Here is a 17,923-nt window from a genome sequence, read left to right on the forward strand (position 1 = left end):
TTCCATCCTGCAGTGGGACTTGTGAGCAAATACTCACGTGCAAATATTCCTGGCCACCCAGGGGTAGGGGAGAGGGAAATGCAGAAACAAGAAACTTCCAAGTGACTCAAGTTCCATCAATACAGGTATAATTTATAAGTGAATAACTGAACTGCGGTTAAATCTGAAGGCACCAAACAAATTTGAGCTAATGCCTTAAGATGGTGATTACCTTTCTCTCCAACAACCTACTTTATTTTGGGATTTCTTAAGAGTTAAACAGCCGTACAAATCTCACAGACAAATTCTTCCATAATCTCTTTTTAATTCCACTGTGCCTGGCTGGCAAAAGACAAAATCCTTGCCGTACCTAGCACCATAAAAAAGCATGACCTGGGTCAGGGCAAGAGAACAAGACAAAACACATAGTTAGAAGGAGCTAAGAGGTACTTATTCTCATAACAGTCAATGCTATTTGTGTGCTTATGGAAAAGTCACTTGTGAGATTGCTATCCTGAAAAGCCAAATAAACGTGGCACAAACAACATATTTAATACAAATCATATTAAACAAGGATACTGACAAGCTGGAATGTGTGCAGACGTCTGGAAACCAAGCCTTATGAGGAACGGTTGTGGGAGTTGAGTATGTTTAGCCTGGAAAATAGGAGACTGAGAGGAGATATGATAGCCATCTTCAAATATCTAAAGGGATGTCACATTCCCTTAGATGAAGATGTGGAGCAAGCTTATTTTCTCCTGTTCCGCAGCGTAGGACCCAAACTAATGGCTTCAAGTTATAAGAAAGGAGGTTCTGATTGAACATCAGGAAGAACTGTCTGATGGTAAGAGCTGTTTGACAGTGGAACGGACTTCCATGAGAGTGGTGGGCTCTCCTTCCTTGGAGGGTTTTAAGCAGAGGTTGGATAGCCATTGAAGAAGAGTTTGGATTTGATATCCCACCTTTCACTCCCTTTAAGGAGTCTCAAAGCGGCTAACATTCTCCTCTCCCTTCCTCCCCCACAACAAACACTCTGTGAGGTGAGTGGGGCTGAGAGATTTCAAAGAAGTGTGACTGGCCCAAGGTCACCCAGCAGCTGCATGTGGAGGAGCGGAGATGCGAACCCGGTTCCCCAGATTACAAGACTACCGCTCTTAACCACTACACCACACTGGCTCTCATTGGTAATTGATGCTTAAGTTGAGATTCCTGCATGACAGGTGGATGGACTAGATGACCCTTCCAACTCTACAATTATTCGAAGAGAGGCCCCCACTACCCTTCCTACATATTTGCTAGTTTTTATGGGAAGGATGAAGCAAAGTGTTTATAACAAGTGTGGAAAAACAAATCTGAAGATATCTAAAAGCCACCACCTAATCTGTTTTGTAATGAAAGCACAGAACTTCTTACAAAAGGTTTATAAATATTTCACAGGGTGTTCGAAGCCAATTTGCGTGCTGTCTTATCGGCAAAGCTCTTCTCTTCAGGCACGATGCCCATCAGCAGTGGGGAAGTTGTTTAACAGAAATCTCCTTTCTAATTAAAATGAAATTAAGAACTCAGCCATCCTGCTGCATTGCGTGGAAAGTGTTTGAACCCAAGTCCTTTTCTACAGTTTCTGTTTTTATTTCCTCTTGGGATGCTTCTCTCACATATCCACATCACATACACCATCTGACCATCACTATTTCACAGTGATCCTGCATGCACACCAACACAAAACTGATTCTAAGCTGCGTCATTCCTGATAAACTGCAATACACAAACAATCTTTCCCCTCTCAAGCTGCACATGATCTGCAGAAAGTTAACACTGAAATGCACATACGTCATGGAAAAGCAGTCACTCAATGCAAGAGGTGGTCTGGTAGAGGCAAATCTTGATTAACTCAGAACCACCAAATTATGTGTACAAATCCATTTTAAAGCAGATTCCTCCTCCATCCCTGCTTGCACTACATGCAGGATGGAGATAACATGTGGTTGGTGAGAAACAAAGAGGGGGACTGGTCAAAGGGCACTCAAAGATTAGTATTAACTAAAAAAAAAAAAAGTATAGAGAAGGACCTGGGGAAAAAGTCACACAGCCTAAGTCCAACTTCCTCTGGTTTCTATTATCCACATCAGCTAACAGCTATGCCAGAGGATCACATCTAGCCCTGGAATATATGAAGTAATAATGAAGAGGGAAAATGCCTTTGAGCATGTGTACAGTGGAGAGAGGAACAACAAGCAAAGTAGAACAGCAAGTCAGCAAATACAGGAACTCCACTTCAGTTACTAAATTTCACGCGAAAGAGTGATAGTCAATCAATCTGGATTGGCCGAGTTCCAAATGAAATATCAGCTTCCTAGACAGTTCTCAACTCAAGCCTGCCTCTTGTTTAAAACATTCCTTCAATGCAGCACTGCATGTTCTCTCATGTGTGTGTATATATATAATGCCCATTAACTCCAAACAAGTTCCATAAAAGCAGAGCTATGTGTATCAACAATTTAGATGAGATACTGCAGCTTGCAAAGCATTTGAATTAAACCTATTTGTGTGTATTTGTACATATTATTTAGCTTCCACTAGCCACAGAGAGTATGTAGGGTATATAGAGGCATATTCAGTAGACAGTTCATACTTGGGACTACGCTATCAACAAAGGCCTTTGCAAAAGGCTCCTAAATAATCTAAACTGTCGCGGTATAAGAGGGCAGTCAGGACCTCTTAATAGCTTTGCAACTTTCCAAGAAGCAGGGAGCACAAATAAAGGAACTGCTTTCACAATGGAGCTAAAGTAAGCAGCATAGACCCTCCAAGGATCTGTGATGGGGGTGAGCATCCAAGTCTGCGGATGTCACTAAATTATTAATCTTGTGCTTACCCATATATTTTCCATAAATAAAAATAGCTGGAGAATTTTCAGCAGAAAAATAGCATGAGGGAAAAAGTTAAGTTTCCCTCTTCCTCCGTCCTGTTTAAAGACAACAAAAACAAACTTCATATTGCAGTCTCAGCAGCTGCACTGTATAATTGTTTTAAAAAAGAAGTCCCCCCCCCAAAAAAAGTTATAGAACTATGCATGACTCGTAATTCCAACTTTAGCAACCTCCAGAATCCTCTCAACCTCAAAATGTTACATTCACTTTGCATTCATTCAGAGAGCTGGTCGCAGCTGTCACGGTGCAGAACAGGTTCCTTCCTTATTCTATGCTACTGTGGCAATTTTGCTTTTTAAAAGGGATTTGAAATAATGGGTCCCTCACACTATCACTTACCAAAAGGTTACCTTCACCTTAGCAACTGCCCTCTCCAAGTCAACCTCAACACCCTTTCTTTGTGAGCCAGATCAAGCTATGGTTGAAATTTCCATCCTATTTCAGACTGTCTACAGGTTTAAAGTACATACACACACTGCACTGAAATTACCCTTTCTGTTCCTCTTCTCTCCCTAGAGAAACCTTGAGACCTTTAATTACCTGTTTCTTTTCCTGTCTATCATAAATACAGCTTCCTAACTAATTTTCAAGGGTTCTTTACATCTTTCTATAGATTACAAAGGGGCTTTTCTTTCCCACCAGGTCGTTACTAGACGTGAGTAGCCCGTGATGTGACTTTTAAATCGGTGCCTTTCTTTTGTCTCCCAGGAAACACAGCAGAACCATGTTGGTAGAATGGAGGTTGTTTACTCTCCAGAGTTTCTTTTGCCCCTTCCTCCCAATAATGTAGATAAAATCTACACAACTCTCTCTCTCTCTTTGCATCCACATTAACATGTCAGACAGGCAAGATAATTTCTCATCACTTGGTAGGGGGTAAACACAGCAGATTACAAGATAATACTAAGGCAGCCTATTCTAACATCGATAACTCATCTTAGCTCATTCAGTCTTGCATATACATTAGGTTTAAGTCTGCTGTATATCATGATTCACTATAAAGAGCTGAGGCACACAAGACATAATTAAATCCAAGCTTTGAACTGAGGAATATCACATCCTTAACTCTGTGCACATTAAGGGCAAGAGATCAGGACTGAGCCTATGAGGAGCCATGGAGGCAAGCATTAGCACATTAGTCACCAGAACCACATCCAAGGCTGAGTCTTCAAGATACTGCCTAAGTAAAGATGTCCACATTATCCTAGGGATTCATGAGACCCAGCAGATTGCTTTTTCCTGATGAAAGCTAAGATTTTGAGGACGTAAAATCCTGAAACAGATTCCACATGCTAAGCAACATCCATCCTTGTGAAACAAGAACAGTCTTGACTACACAAACAAACAAGATCAGCCAAGCTTTCCTACATCAGTTTCCTAGACTCATCATGTTGTGAATAGAATATACATATATCTAAACATTATTGTATACCTACATAAGAATCCTGGTTCAACCAGAGCATTTATATTTAAATCTTCAATCTCCTAAACTCCATGTGTTCTCCTTAGAGATGGTGATGGTGACAATTAACATTTTTATGCCACATAACTGTATATGGGTCTTCTGGTTCTTCTTTAATGCTCACTTACTCACTTATGAGGTAAGTTAGACTTAGTGACAGTAACTGCCTCAGGATCAGCCAGTTAAGTTTCATTAGGCATCTCACCCTGAGTATCCCTGCTCCTAGTCTGATGCTCTAACCTTCACACCACACTGACTATTTTCAAGACTACATAATCAATTCCAGATTTATAGTTGTGAAGCTCTATCTGAGACAAAACAGGCTAATGTCAAATCATATATGCATGTATATATTAAAAATGAGAAAAATGCAGTATTTGCTCATAACGTATCCTCAACCATGGGCAAATCACCAGCTTTTGACTTTGAAACAGCCTCATTATTGGAAACTGCCATAATGTTTATTGATCATTTACTCAGGTGATTTATAACCCACTCTTCATAAAATAACTCCCACAGTTGAGTACAACACAGAAATGTATACTATTGTGTGTATAAAAATAACTGTAGTCAAATATAGTTTGCAGTATAAACTCTGTCACAACTACTCCTCCTCTAAAAATTATTACTTTAATATTTTCTTTTGAAAAATATTTATTTTCAGATATTTTCAGAAATTCTCAAGGGGGGATTACTGCCATCATTCCTGACCACAGGTCATGTTGGTTGAAGCTGATGGGAGTTGGAGCCCAACAACACCTGATGGGTCACAGGTTTCCCACCACTGGTCTACAGTGAGGGGGAATAACATGGCCAAGAGAGTGTGCATGTCAGAATTATAATTGTAATCAAACATGATTCCAAGATTTTATTTATTAAATTTACACCCCATTCTTCCTCTCAAAGAAGCCCAACAAGAGATAAAATGATTAAAACATCTTAATTCCAATATAGATGCAGCTTGGGAAAGGTCTCCACTTGAAATAATAGTCAAAAGAGGAAGGTCTTCAGTAGGTGCTGAAAAGACAGCCAAGATGACGCATGTCTGATATACAAGGGAGGGAATTCCAAGGGGCTGGTGCCACAACACTGAAGGCCTGATTCCTACATTGTGCAGAATGGACTTCCTGATGAGAAAGTATCTGCAGGAGGTCCTTCACCTGCAGAACATAGTGATAGATTGCATATATAAGGGGTAAGATTATCTTTCAGGTATTCTGGACACATGCTGTACAGAGATGTACACACCAAAACCAGCACCGTGAACAGACAGCTTTCCGGACATGTGGCCAACATGACTAAACCACTTCTTTTTTTTCTTTTCTTTTTCTTTTTAAATACATTTTTATTCAAGTTATATAAAGACAAGTAAAAATATACAAATACAACAAATACAACAAAAAAAAATACAACAGTGTTCTCTTCCCTAAATTATACAACGTAAAAACCATAATAAAAAATCATAATCTGTTGGGCTCTACTGGGCCCTGGACTCCCCTCCACCCTTTTGGTAAGTATCGAATATCTTCCTCCCTTACGTATTTGATTTTTGATCTTATAGTCCGTCGCTGATAGAGTTGTTCTATCCCTGCCAGTTCACTTTATAAGTTTGGTCCAATATATTTCCAATATTTACTCCAATTTTGCTGAAATTTCTGTTCATCTAGATCTTGTATTCTAGCTGTTAATCTATCAAGCTCAGCGTAATTTACCATTTTGACCTGCCAATCATTTATTCTGGGCATGGTTTCTGATTTCCAATGTTGTGCCAGCATAATTCTTGCGGCCATGGTAGAAATATCGTCTTGTCTTCTTTTTTAATTTCTTGACTAAACCACTTCTGGCGCAACAGGACACCTTGACGAGTGCCAGAGCGCACGGAAACGCCATTTACCTTCCCACTGCAGTGGTACCTATTTATCTACTTGCACTGCTGTACTCTCGAACTGCTAGGTTGGCAGGAGCTGAGAAAGAGCAAAGGGAGCTCACCCCGTCATGCGCATTCGAACAGCTGACCTTCTGATCAGTAGGGGTAATGTGTTGGCAATATCCCTACCCCACTGAGCAATTGACCTGACACTGCAGCTTCTGGAACAACCTCAAAGGCCTTTCCACATTAATGGAAAATAATATAAGCATTACACAGACATAATGAATTAGGCAGTGCTGAACTGATTCCACAGCCAGACAGGCTTGGCCCAGAGGCCCACTGTTGAGGCAATGTGAGTTGCTTGCCTTGAGTGACGGAAGCCTTGCCTCTGATGCCCATTCCAAAATCTCCCTGGAAACTGGTGATGATGCCAGCACTTCACAGGCAGCAGCACACAATTCAGGTAAGAAAGGTGTGGTACCAGCATGATGGGGGCAGAGGGCCGCACGTTCCCATTTCACCTCAAGTGGTGAAACAGGATGCATCACCCCTGCAGTCAAAAGTGTTGTAGCAGCAGCAGTATCGCTACCACCACTACTGGCATTTCAAAGCCACCAGATCTAAACTACTTGGCTGTGGTTCATCACAGGCTAGTTCCAGCACTGAAGATCCAGGTGATTTACCCCTAAAAGCTAAGGGTTTCTCTCTCTGTTTGCAACTCCTCAGGTTTACTACAACAAGCGAAGGAAGGCAATTGGTGTTTCTATCAGAGACCCGGAATCATCCAGTACTGTAACCATCCAATATTCATTTGATTTATTTATATTCAGGTCTCTCCTAGAAAGCTCAGAACAGCTGACATGGAGCAAGCAATAGTCTACCATGCAGGCACCACACCCACGTGTCTTCAGCAACAATACAGAGTCTTGTTTTTCAAAGAAGGAAAACACTCACACACATATCTGGCACCACAAGCAAGCTGATATACTATGCTGTAGACCTTTCTTAAAATGGCTAATGTTGCATGGGTCTATCAGTGCTACCATCGAGAGTTCTCCAAAACAGCTTCCATTTGTTGCAACCCAGGAGCATACATTAAAGAGGAAATGTTGTATAACACCTTGGCAAACTGCCAGGTCCAACAGAATCTTGGAAATGGAACAGAATTTTTGCAGTGATATATTCTGGCTGTTTCTGCCTCCACTCCCCAGCCACTCTTGCTGCTGCTGCAAAAGGAAGACTGTCTTAAAAATGCATCTCTCACATCCATAGATCCAAATACCTCTAGCATTGCAAGTCCACACCTCCTGCTGCCTTTTCAGAGGAGATGATGAATGCTTCTTCTTAGGTCTCCAACACACCTTTTGTTTCAGCCACTTGTCACTGTCCCAACCTGTATACCCATGCTGTGTCTCGCAACTATCCCAATTTGGCATTCCGGTGCAGCATTCATTCTCACCAGGGTTCTTTTGAAGCCATAGTTTCCTTATCTGTTCCTGACATGGGCAATGTTTCAATGAATCACAAGCACCTTTGACAAATTTGAAGGAAACCGCTGCTATAAAGCATTACACCTCACTCATACATTTGTTTAGCTGCTTTTTTCCCCAGGTATCCTTGTCTGAATGAAATCTACCATACTCGACATGATTCATAGGCATTAGAAGGAAAAGTATTGTAATCCAGGTCTCTTTTTTTATTTTGCTCTGTGTGTTATGCTTATTTCTAAACTGGACACTTAAGTCTACCAAGAGCATATTATCCAGTGATGAAGAGACTGCAGAAAACAGCCACAGACCCCTTTTTAATGCCCTGGGCATGGACCCAAGTGGAGCCCACAGGCCCAGCCAGGTCCGCCTCCCATGCCCGCTTGCAACTGGTCCATTGTGTAGGCAGGCAGAATGTACCTCCTGGGCAGCAAGCTCAGTTGAGGGACATCCTTTGCCGCCCAGGAAGTGACCTGAAGGAGAAGCCTTCACCACCAGATCACAGCATGTGGGAGGAGTGCTGGCCCACAAAGGCGCCCACCTAAGAGGGTGTGCGGACCTGTCATTAAAAAATGGTGAGTTTTGTAACAATGACAAATGGAACCTGGAAGAAACCTGAGAAGCATTGAATATACCCAAGCAGATGTAGGCCTGAAAAAGATGTACTACAACAGCAGAGATTTGGAGAGGGAAGATTCACAGATAACCTCAACTGCCTTAATGAGAGAGCAGCAATGTAGAGTTTTCCAAATTCACCTAGCAAATTTGACAAGCAACTATACAAATATTTAGCCAAAAGAAAGATGTGAAAACTGGGTATTGTACATTGTGTGTGAAAACTTATTTATTTTTCATAGGAAGGTGGCATCATAAAATGGATAGGACCATGACATCTGAACAGGAACTGTTCCAATCTTACCTCACCTATAAACTAAATACAAGGACTCAAGCAAACCACTCTCTCTCATCCCTAGATCCCCACAAAATCAACTGCTAGTCAACGATAGTGTGATTGTTAAGGATTGACAAGAAAATACATCAGTCATTTTGAACCCTTGGGAGAGAGGGAGAAAGCTACAAATGCTAAATACTGTTGTATAAATGCCATTTAAGAACATACCATGAGTACTAATTTTATGACGGCATTTAAAATCTTATCTGGAGTTTTCAAAGCCTTTTAAGTATCTGATCACTATATATTTGGATGAGGAAGAAAGCTCAAAGCTGTTTTCTTTGAGGAGTGTTAAAATCATGAGTCACAGGGAATCACACTACCTTGCCAAAGAACCTATCAAGGACACAAGTTGTCAGGTCCATTCAAGCCAAGCTTCACAAGGCTAATTGACTTACATTGTAAGGATGCATTGCCCTGACAACCTGGGCATATTCTCTACTAGTGTGCCTAGTTCTTTCTTTTATTTAAATACCACTATGTGAGTTCTGTTTTTGTGCATGTGGACAAATCCTAACTGAGAAAGTCTTTGAAGCATCTGTGATCCTTGGGAGACGACAGCTTTCTGCTTCATTAACTACTCATTTTTATCACATTTCCCCTTCTAAAATGAATGGCAATTTTCTCCTCTTTGGCATTATTACTGTGTTTTTAAAATCCCTCTACATAAATTATAGCTTCCTTTTAAGACCAACACTGTGTGAGCTTGCAAGCTGGAAAAGTAACCTCTTTAACAGACAAGTAACCTGCCGGGAATGGGCTGGAGAAGCAATCTTGCCCCAATTAGAAGATTTTAATTTACCTGGCTCCAACAATGAGTTGATTCCTATTGGCATCCAGAGCAAGCTGGGAGAAGTCCCGTACACCTGGATAGCTGAAATTTGAGACCCAAGGCTTCAGATCTGCAAAGAAAATGAAAAAGAAGGGGGGACAATGACACTGTTTCATATGCAATAAATGTTCTATAGGACATTCTGCTAATGGATTTCCAACTGAAGCTCTATCAATAGATGGTAAAGATATAATCCAGTCATAGTTTTGGCTTTCTTGGAGTACAAACCAGTGTGAAAATGTGGCAGAATCATGTGACAGAATTGTAGACAACCCTTAAATGAGTAAACAGCAGTGTCAAATCTGGGAGAATGACAAGTAGGACATTATGGACAAAATTGCTGGCTAGTTGATGACCAAAGACCCTATCCCATCGAAGTGGGTGACTTCTTTTATTTTGACATGTGGTTGGATATGCCAATCAACTGATCAAGTACGAAGCAAGATGGGACTCCTTTACTGTTAATAATTATATAGATGAGGGTGGTATCCAGTGAATGGGCCTTCTCTGTAAACTTCCCCCACTCAAACCCATATTTGGGACACTCTACTTCAAGAGGCATGCCTAACGCCCATTCTACTATGATTCCTGCACCAGGTTCTCTCAGGCAAATGGACAGCTTTATTTACATTGTTTTTACAGTTATTCAGTCTGGGCTCTAGTGTGTGCTTTTTATAATTGTTACTGTACTGATACTGTGGATTGTTTAGTGTGTTTTATTATATATATATATATATAGAGAGAGAGAGAGAGAGAGAGAGAGAGAGAGAGAGAGAGAGAGAGAATATATCACTTTCAGACTTTATTATTATAAAGATATACACAGGTCTAATAAAAAATCAAGAAAGAAATTTTGGAAAAAGCTATTTGTGTATGCAAGGACAAAAAACTAAAAACAAATAAAAAGCTGTTCTACTCCAAACATGCAGGAATTTAAATGTCAGAAACTAATCATGCAGGGGTCAAAGTCCTGTAGAAAGCCTACATGGGTCTAGAAAGCTCCGCATTGCAGATCTTCTCTGGTATTAGGAGGATGAGAAGGCCAGGTGACAACTCCCAAGGGATGGAGCCAGTTAGCATATCCTCACTTTCCCCTTGCCTTATTCTAACTGCATGAGGGTTTTAACACCTGGATACACTTTTCATCTTTTATAAATCAGTACAACATTCTCCTAATGGCTCAGCTAGTTAGAGCACCGTGCTGATAATGCCAACATCGCAGGTTTGATCCCCATATAGGACATCTGCATATTTCTACATGGCAGGTGGGTGGACGAGATGATCCTTGAGATCCCTTCCGACTCTACAATTATATGATTCTATTATCTAAATATATATTGACATCATTTTCTCTCAGAATAATAGTTTGATACTCTTTGTTGCTGAAAACTGTGTCAAAAGTACAAAATCTGGAGGAAAATTGAGTCCAGGAGGTGCAAATAAGGTTATTCCACAATTAAATCTAAAAACTGAATTTGTCAAGCATCAGAAATCCTGCAGCAGCAGAAGTAGCAGAAAGGTATTGCCAGTCCCTACAGAAACACACTATTCCTGAAAGGTATTCAGAATACAATTTCTTCTAACTTTGCCTTTAATCCTTAGAGCAAATGACCTTTCCAAATAATAATGGTTCCCTGTGATTCACTTAGCTCTTCCCCCCCCCCATACAAGAGCTATTCCTATAACCCTGTATCTCACCTTCAGATTTCCAACGACTAACCTCCCAAATCAAGGTATTGCCTTGCACATAATGTATGGGGTGTCCTGCCCTCTTCTAAAGGTCCACTGCTACACGAGCCAAGATATTCAGGACACCTCAGCAAGTTATCCTGGTGCAGCAGAAACTGCCAGGCAGGTTAATAATGTCCCAACACTGCAGAAGGTGCAAAAAGAAAAGAAAAGAAAAGAAAATGCTGTCTGCTGTATTCTGCTTGCTAATGAACCCCCGTTTTTAGCATAGATCCTTAGCAGCAAGAAATCTGTCTGAACCTAATCTACGGAAATAACATGCTTCAGGTAGGTGAGCTGGATAATGCGAACACTCCCCGGACGCCTGGGCATTTATGTTCTCTGATAGGAGGGTCATTTTACAACAATGAAACCTTTTTACTGATGCTGGTCTGATGCTCTAATTTTCTCTTGTCATTTTTTGCCCACGTGAGTTTCCTCCCTCTCCCTGCCTAACCCATTACGATGTCATGGCAGAAAAGATGAGGTGTGTATTTCCTCTCCCCCCCCCCTTTTCATCATTCACAATCCAACTTCACTGAGGTCCTGCCATCATCTCTCTTTTTAAATAAACCCTGACAAAATTACAGGTAAAGAATTGTGGGGTGAAAAATACATGCACTGTAGGTAGCTCAATCCTTCCTATGATCGTTCTGAATGTCAGTCAAGCCTGGGAAATAACAGGCAACTGTCCCGATTTCTATTTACGACCGCAGGTGGCAGAGCATATAGAAAAAGCTTTCCCCGATTATTAAATTAAAGGCTGCAAGACATGCATCTTCTGTGGCAAAAATTCAGGCCTTTATAGCCGTATCATTGGGAGATGATTAAACACAGCATGGCTCTCTCAGTTAAGAAGACTCAACTACCAGTCATCAGAATTAATGCTGAATACCGCCATCAAGGCTTCTATTGCCTACACCTTTCTGTAAGAGGAAGGGGATAGGTTGGGGAGAAAGTAACAGCTGAGGAAAGACTTTGGGATTTTTCCATTCACCATATTAAATCTCATTTCCTAGGGTCACAGGCATCCCCGAGGGCACTGCACCGCTTTTATCTTAAAGAGCAAGCCTCAAAACCATATGAAGGTAAGTGCTGGAATAGGCCTGCTCTACATTAGATGAAGTTTATACATATGGACCCAATGAACTCTAGAATTTGCTTACATTTGACCTTTCTTGGAGAGCTGAGCAGTCTCTTTAACTTTGGCTAAAAGCCCTCAGAAACCGGGCCATGTTTACATTTGCAAATGTATCTCTATATAAACACTATGAAAAATTAAAACCAAAACGGCCCAGCCGTGCATCGCTGGAAGCAGGGCAGGAAATCTAAAAATGAACAACTCAGGGCCTATCATCAAGGCTCCCCTTGTGCTTTGACTTTCTAACCCACAATGAGGGGAAAGAGCCATATTTTTCCCCCGCCCTTGCTATACACTGCTAAGTTTTCTTTTTAATGGTGTTATGGCTTCAAGTAACCACAAAACCAGTGATGTGATCCAAAATCCCTCTAAAAGTAGGCCTACTCTGTGAGGCTAAACCAGTGTGTTGTAGTGTCTAGTGCTCTACTAGGACTGGGAAGACCCAGGTTCAAATATTCACTCAGCCATAAAGCATGCAACAAGTCACTCTTTCTCCCAGATTACAATAGGCTGATGTGCCAACTGCAACTCTAAGCAGATAAAAAGCATTGCCCTGAACTCCTTAAAGGAAGGACAGGGCACAAATGCAATAAATAAATACATTTTTCTTTTCTTTCCTTTTCAGGCAGAAGTCTAACACAACCATCTAGATTCTAGAATGCTATGTCTTTGCATCCTATCAGCTGTCCAACTTGTGTATGTTTGAAGGATTTTTTTTTTAAAAAAGTTACAGGCAGCAGAAGTGCCTCTTCAAGAAATCTGACCCATAACAGAGTTTTCACACTGACTTAAGCTCAGTGGCGAAGCTGCATGCTCCAACACCAGGGGCGGAGAGCGGACGGGGGCATGGCTGGCGCGTGTCCAGGGGGTGTGGCACATGTCCTGGGGGTGTGACACGCTGCCCGGCAGGGCAGGGCACGTTGCCCACGGGGGCATGGTGTGTGTCCTGGGGGTGTGGCGCACTGCCCCCGGGGGTGGTGTGCATCCTGGGGGCGTGGTGCGCTTCCTGCGGGGGAGTGGTGCCCAGCACGATGGGGGTGCACAGTGCGTGTCGGGGGGCGGCCGCAATGGTACCCCCCTCCCTGATGGTGCCGGGGGCGGTGCAATCCCCCCCCCCAGTTCCTCTGCCAGTGCTTAAGCTTGAGGTTGAATCCAAAGGGAAGATCTGTTAAGCAAGTTATACTTGGGGGAGTGTGTTATCTTTGTTCTAATGAATCATTTGACTTCTACCCTGAACTTTTGTGAATTAACAAACTGACAGGCACATGGGTTGTTTGGTTTTTTTAAGGAATTGTATACCACTTTGGGTGTGAGGAGAAATGTCACAAGCCCATCTTCCCCTGTGCTTGTTCTCCATTTCAAAATTGCAGAGATAAAATGCAAAGCACGCGTGGTCAAGTGCAGTATAAGAGAAATCCCACCAGCTGAAATGTGTGTGCTCACTTTGCTTTAAATTGTCTTGCCAACTAGAATAGGTGATGGTCAATTCACAAGGCCAATAGGTGTTTCTCAACAAGTGGTGTGTGCATGCACTGTTAAGCCTTGCCACGGGATGGAAGTGGTTAAGCGATCAAGTTGCCTGAGTAATTAAGCAATCGGATCAACTGTTCCACCACTCAGGTATTACGTACATTTGTGATCCCAGAGTTTGCTTCATATGAATTTGGCCCATATGCCGGTTGTTTTCTGGAGCATCTTGGTGTTTGTTTGGGTTTTAGCAGAACAAGATTAAGGAAGCAATTGACTGGGCTGCTCTCAGCTTTTGAGGGCTAACTGGCCTGGAAAAGAAGAAGAATGAAGAGTGCTTCTGGCAAGTGCATTACTCGCATCCACAGCCAGTGGATGAGCAGCAATCTGCACTTCCAAATCATCAGCAGTCCAGCATTTAAGACAGGAGTCCTTTAGGAATCATATACTAATCCTGGGAGTAGGTTCCAAGTACATCCTGTTCTACTCTAGAAGAGTTGAGCGTTCTTGAAACAGCAATTAAATTTTGTCCTTCAGACTCATTTTCATAATCTGTGTTCTTTGCTGAACTTTGCAACATGATGTAGTCATGAGAAGTGTCACTCACCATATGCAGAGTGCTTTTCTTGCAACACTGAGCAGGAGCAGGTAAGGTGACTTAACCTCCACTTTATCCTCTTTACCCGTTGCCTATCTAAAAATTCCCTCAGACTGTCATTCCAGGAAATCTTCCAAGCTAGACATTGGAGTTCACTCTCCCTGTACCTCAAATAAAACACCTTGCCAGAAAGTAGACTAAGCCCTCTTTCTTAGTCACTTCACATACACACCCCAATCTCTTATGTGCTCACCCACAGATATTTGGAGGCCCCGATGGTAAATAAAGTTCAGGTGGAGATCAGAGGTAAAAAATAAACTAAATCTCAACTGGCAATAAACTGCAGGCAGTTCATGTGACAGCAGAGTTGTTTATTTACATATCCCAAATTGGGAGCCTACCCTTCCCTCGCTTCAGAGCTTCATCAAGGGCAAAAAGTGTGAAAAGTATTGTTGAAAGCAAAAAATTTTAGTCTGAGTTTTGTGAGATTTTAAGCATTCTTTGACTGAAAGGTGGGTTTTAAATGAGGAGAAAGAAGATAAGCCTCAAATAGTTTCAGATATTTAGAAATTCCTACTGAAGGGCTTCAATTCTGCAAGGATTCCAGGATGATGATCCCAGAGCACAGGAATGGCAAAGCACTTATTTCTTCCACCCAACACCTAATGGGGGGAAGAGAGAAGTCTGCATTTTGCAGGCACTGACTGTGCAAGGAAGTTCTCCTCCACACAGTGGATGCCTGCAAAATGCACCCAGAGCAAGGGTTCCCTGACGGACAGTGGGAGCAGACCTTACTCCTATGAAGCCCTATCTGTACCCGCCCCACCCCGGTATCAGCTGCAGAGGAGATGGATGTGGTTTGTGAGAAATGGCTTCACGAGCCAAATTGGAATTCCTTGTGCGCCAAGTTTGGCCTGCAAGACTGGAAGTTTTCAACCCCAGATGGAGAAGGTGCTTGGGCTAGACGGACCAATAGTATTTATACCAATGGTATAAATGCAGCTTCCTATGGTTCCTATAGGGTTGGAACAGGGATTTAATGCTGCATATCTGAGTAAACTTGCTTATGATCATAATGTAAATCTACAACACTCACGTGATTTCAATGTCTTGTCATGGTTTTTGTATTGTGAAGTCAGAAGGAACTGGTATGTTTCAGGGAAAGAATGAATGGAAATGAGTTTGTAAGTAGGAGCTTCCTTCCTTCTTTCTTTCTTTCTCTCTCTCTCTCTCTCTCTCTTCCTTAGGTTCTCTCCTCTTTCACGGAACACAAGAAGCTGCTTTACTCAACAGAAAGTGTGTTTAGGATTGCGGCCTACAATGTTTACATTTTCTGTAACAGGAAAGCTAGCCCTCAGTAAGTGTTCATATGGCGTGTCAGCACTGAAAGCGTGTAATCTATGAGCTGTCAGCAGATGCTGTAATCCCCCCTGCTGGAGACGGTGCTGAAAGGCGTAATGAAAATAATAAAAACACCTTGAAAGGCATACCACAGAAAGTCAAAAGAAAAGCATCCCCGAGGATACACATCAGCAGCACCTCCAGAAAACCGCCAGCACCTCCGGCAACCCCTTTAATTAGCCTTCAGGCTAGAGATTTATATCGGAGAACATTGTCATAAAATAAAGCTGATTCAACAATAAACACTTTGGTAATAAAGCAAAACATATTATGCTGCTGGGCGCCTGCCAGACCCAGTGGGCAAAAATAAATCCTTGCAATGCCCCCCAAACTACAACTGTAGTCTTTGGAGTCACAAGCTCCTTTTGCAACTCTCTTTGTGCATTTCCCACAGAATTTAGCTGTCATTTTTTTTCCCAAGTGCCTATATTCTATTCCTGCAGACTGACAGCGTCTGTGTATTCATAGAACTGTGAAACTAATTTTCCTCCCTGGTGTTCTAAATAGCTCTGAGCTAAATTCCAGTTTGCCCACTTGCTTCTAAGGTTCACAACATTACCAGCATAGGCTTTAGCTGCTGCTGCTGTTGTTGCTGTTATTTATATTTATTTAAGGATATTTATACCCCCCCTTCATCATCCATTTCAGGGCAGTTCACATTATTATAGTAGCAGTAGTAATAGTAATATATTTACAGAATAAACTATGAAGCAAGTAAAAACACCACCGCAATATGAAAACAGCAGGAGACAGAATTGACATAAGTACTGAAAATGTTTTTTAAAGCCTTGGGAGAATAGAAAAAGTCTTTACTGGGCCCGTTAAAGAAATAACAAGGAAAGCCGCAGGCAAGCTTCCCTGGAAAGCGAGTTCCGAAGGCAGGATGCTACATTTTTTGGGGGGGGGGGAATCTCCCCCTGGTCCCCTCTGGTTTGTGTGAGTGCATCACCAGATACAGCATCACTAGATACATGAATATAATGTATAGGCAGATTTAGAAGTGTTCCTTCAGGTACCAGGCTCCCAAGCCACCTAGGACATTTTAGGGAAGCAACAGAACCTTGAAAACCGTCCTGCAGCCATGGGCAAGATGATCCCAGCAGGTAGTCCCAGGTTCTAACATATTTTCTGTTCCCTCATCACAGACATCCCTTTGCACTCAGACTGCAGCCTACATTCAAGGTTTCTAAAGAAAGTGCTAATGAATTCCAGCTTACTGGTCTAGGATGGGGTGCAGCTGCCATAAACACATGCTCATCCAATCGTCCAACAGGTATGGGGTTGTCAAACTTTTGAGGCCTATGGACACATTTGTAAACTGGAGAAACTGTTGCAGCACACACTTAAACCCTAACCAAGCACTCATCACAACCTATGCTATTGGCTTGAACAGAATTCTTCTTTCCAGCCTAATGTCATCACGGGAGGGTATATTCTGGGAACCAGTGAAAGTCACTAGGGCACACTGGCAATTCCTAGCTCAATGGAACAGCTGAGATTCAGATGTATCTATTCCATATACAATGCCCTATAAATTGGGCCACACTAATCAGGAAAGGTAGAAAAAGGAAGGAAGAGGGAAAGGTTGGAATCATTATGTGCTAAACCTGACTGCAGAATTCTGTTCTTCCAGACCAGCAAATTTCTGTTTATTCCAGTCCTACTCCCACATTCAACAAATCCCAACAGTTCTAGTAGGTTATCCCCAACTAAATCACAGAGTGATCCACTGAAAGCAGTATACATGGCTAACTTAGATCCATGATTTCAATGGGTCTACTTGGATAATGATTTAGTCAAAGACTACCCACTTACTTCCTTGGCATTATCAATCCCCTTATGGGTATTTTTAGTTCTGGAAAGACTGGGAAAGGACATGGAGAAAGGGCAAGCTAGTATTTTACAGGCTATGGAAGATATGCACAAATTGCTTCTTTTATTACTGTTTCTATTCGCTTGCTTTGACATTTCACAATGGCAGATATTTGTGTAACTTGTTCAATTTTGCAACTTCCACCTAATGTGGTATCCTATCTCAACTAATGGGGCCAGATTCAACTAACAGGTCTTGCTAGC

At 41.9% G+C, this 17,923-nt stretch overlaps 1 protein-coding gene across 10 annotated transcripts in view; it reads right to left on the reverse strand.

Moving 5' to 3' along the window:
- SEMA5B (semaphorin 5B) overlaps positions 1-17,923 on the reverse strand; it is a 347,589-nt gene that overhangs the window by 125,920 nt on the left and 203,746 nt on the right. For all 10 annotated transcript variants that reach the window (XM_081924848.1, XM_081924846.1, XM_081924845.1 and 7 more), the window contains one exon: positions 9,483-9,582. In XM_081924848.1, the coding sequence (XP_081780974.1) occupies positions 9,483-9,582 (100 nt within the window). The remainder of the gene's footprint in view (positions 1-9,482; positions 9,583-17,923) is intronic.

The sequence above is a fragment of the Podarcis melisellensis genome (assembly GCF_964234715.1).
Source record: "Podarcis melisellensis genome assembly, chromosome: 1".
NCBI lineage: Eukaryota > Metazoa > Chordata > Lepidosauria > Squamata > Lacertidae > Podarcis > Podarcis melisellensis.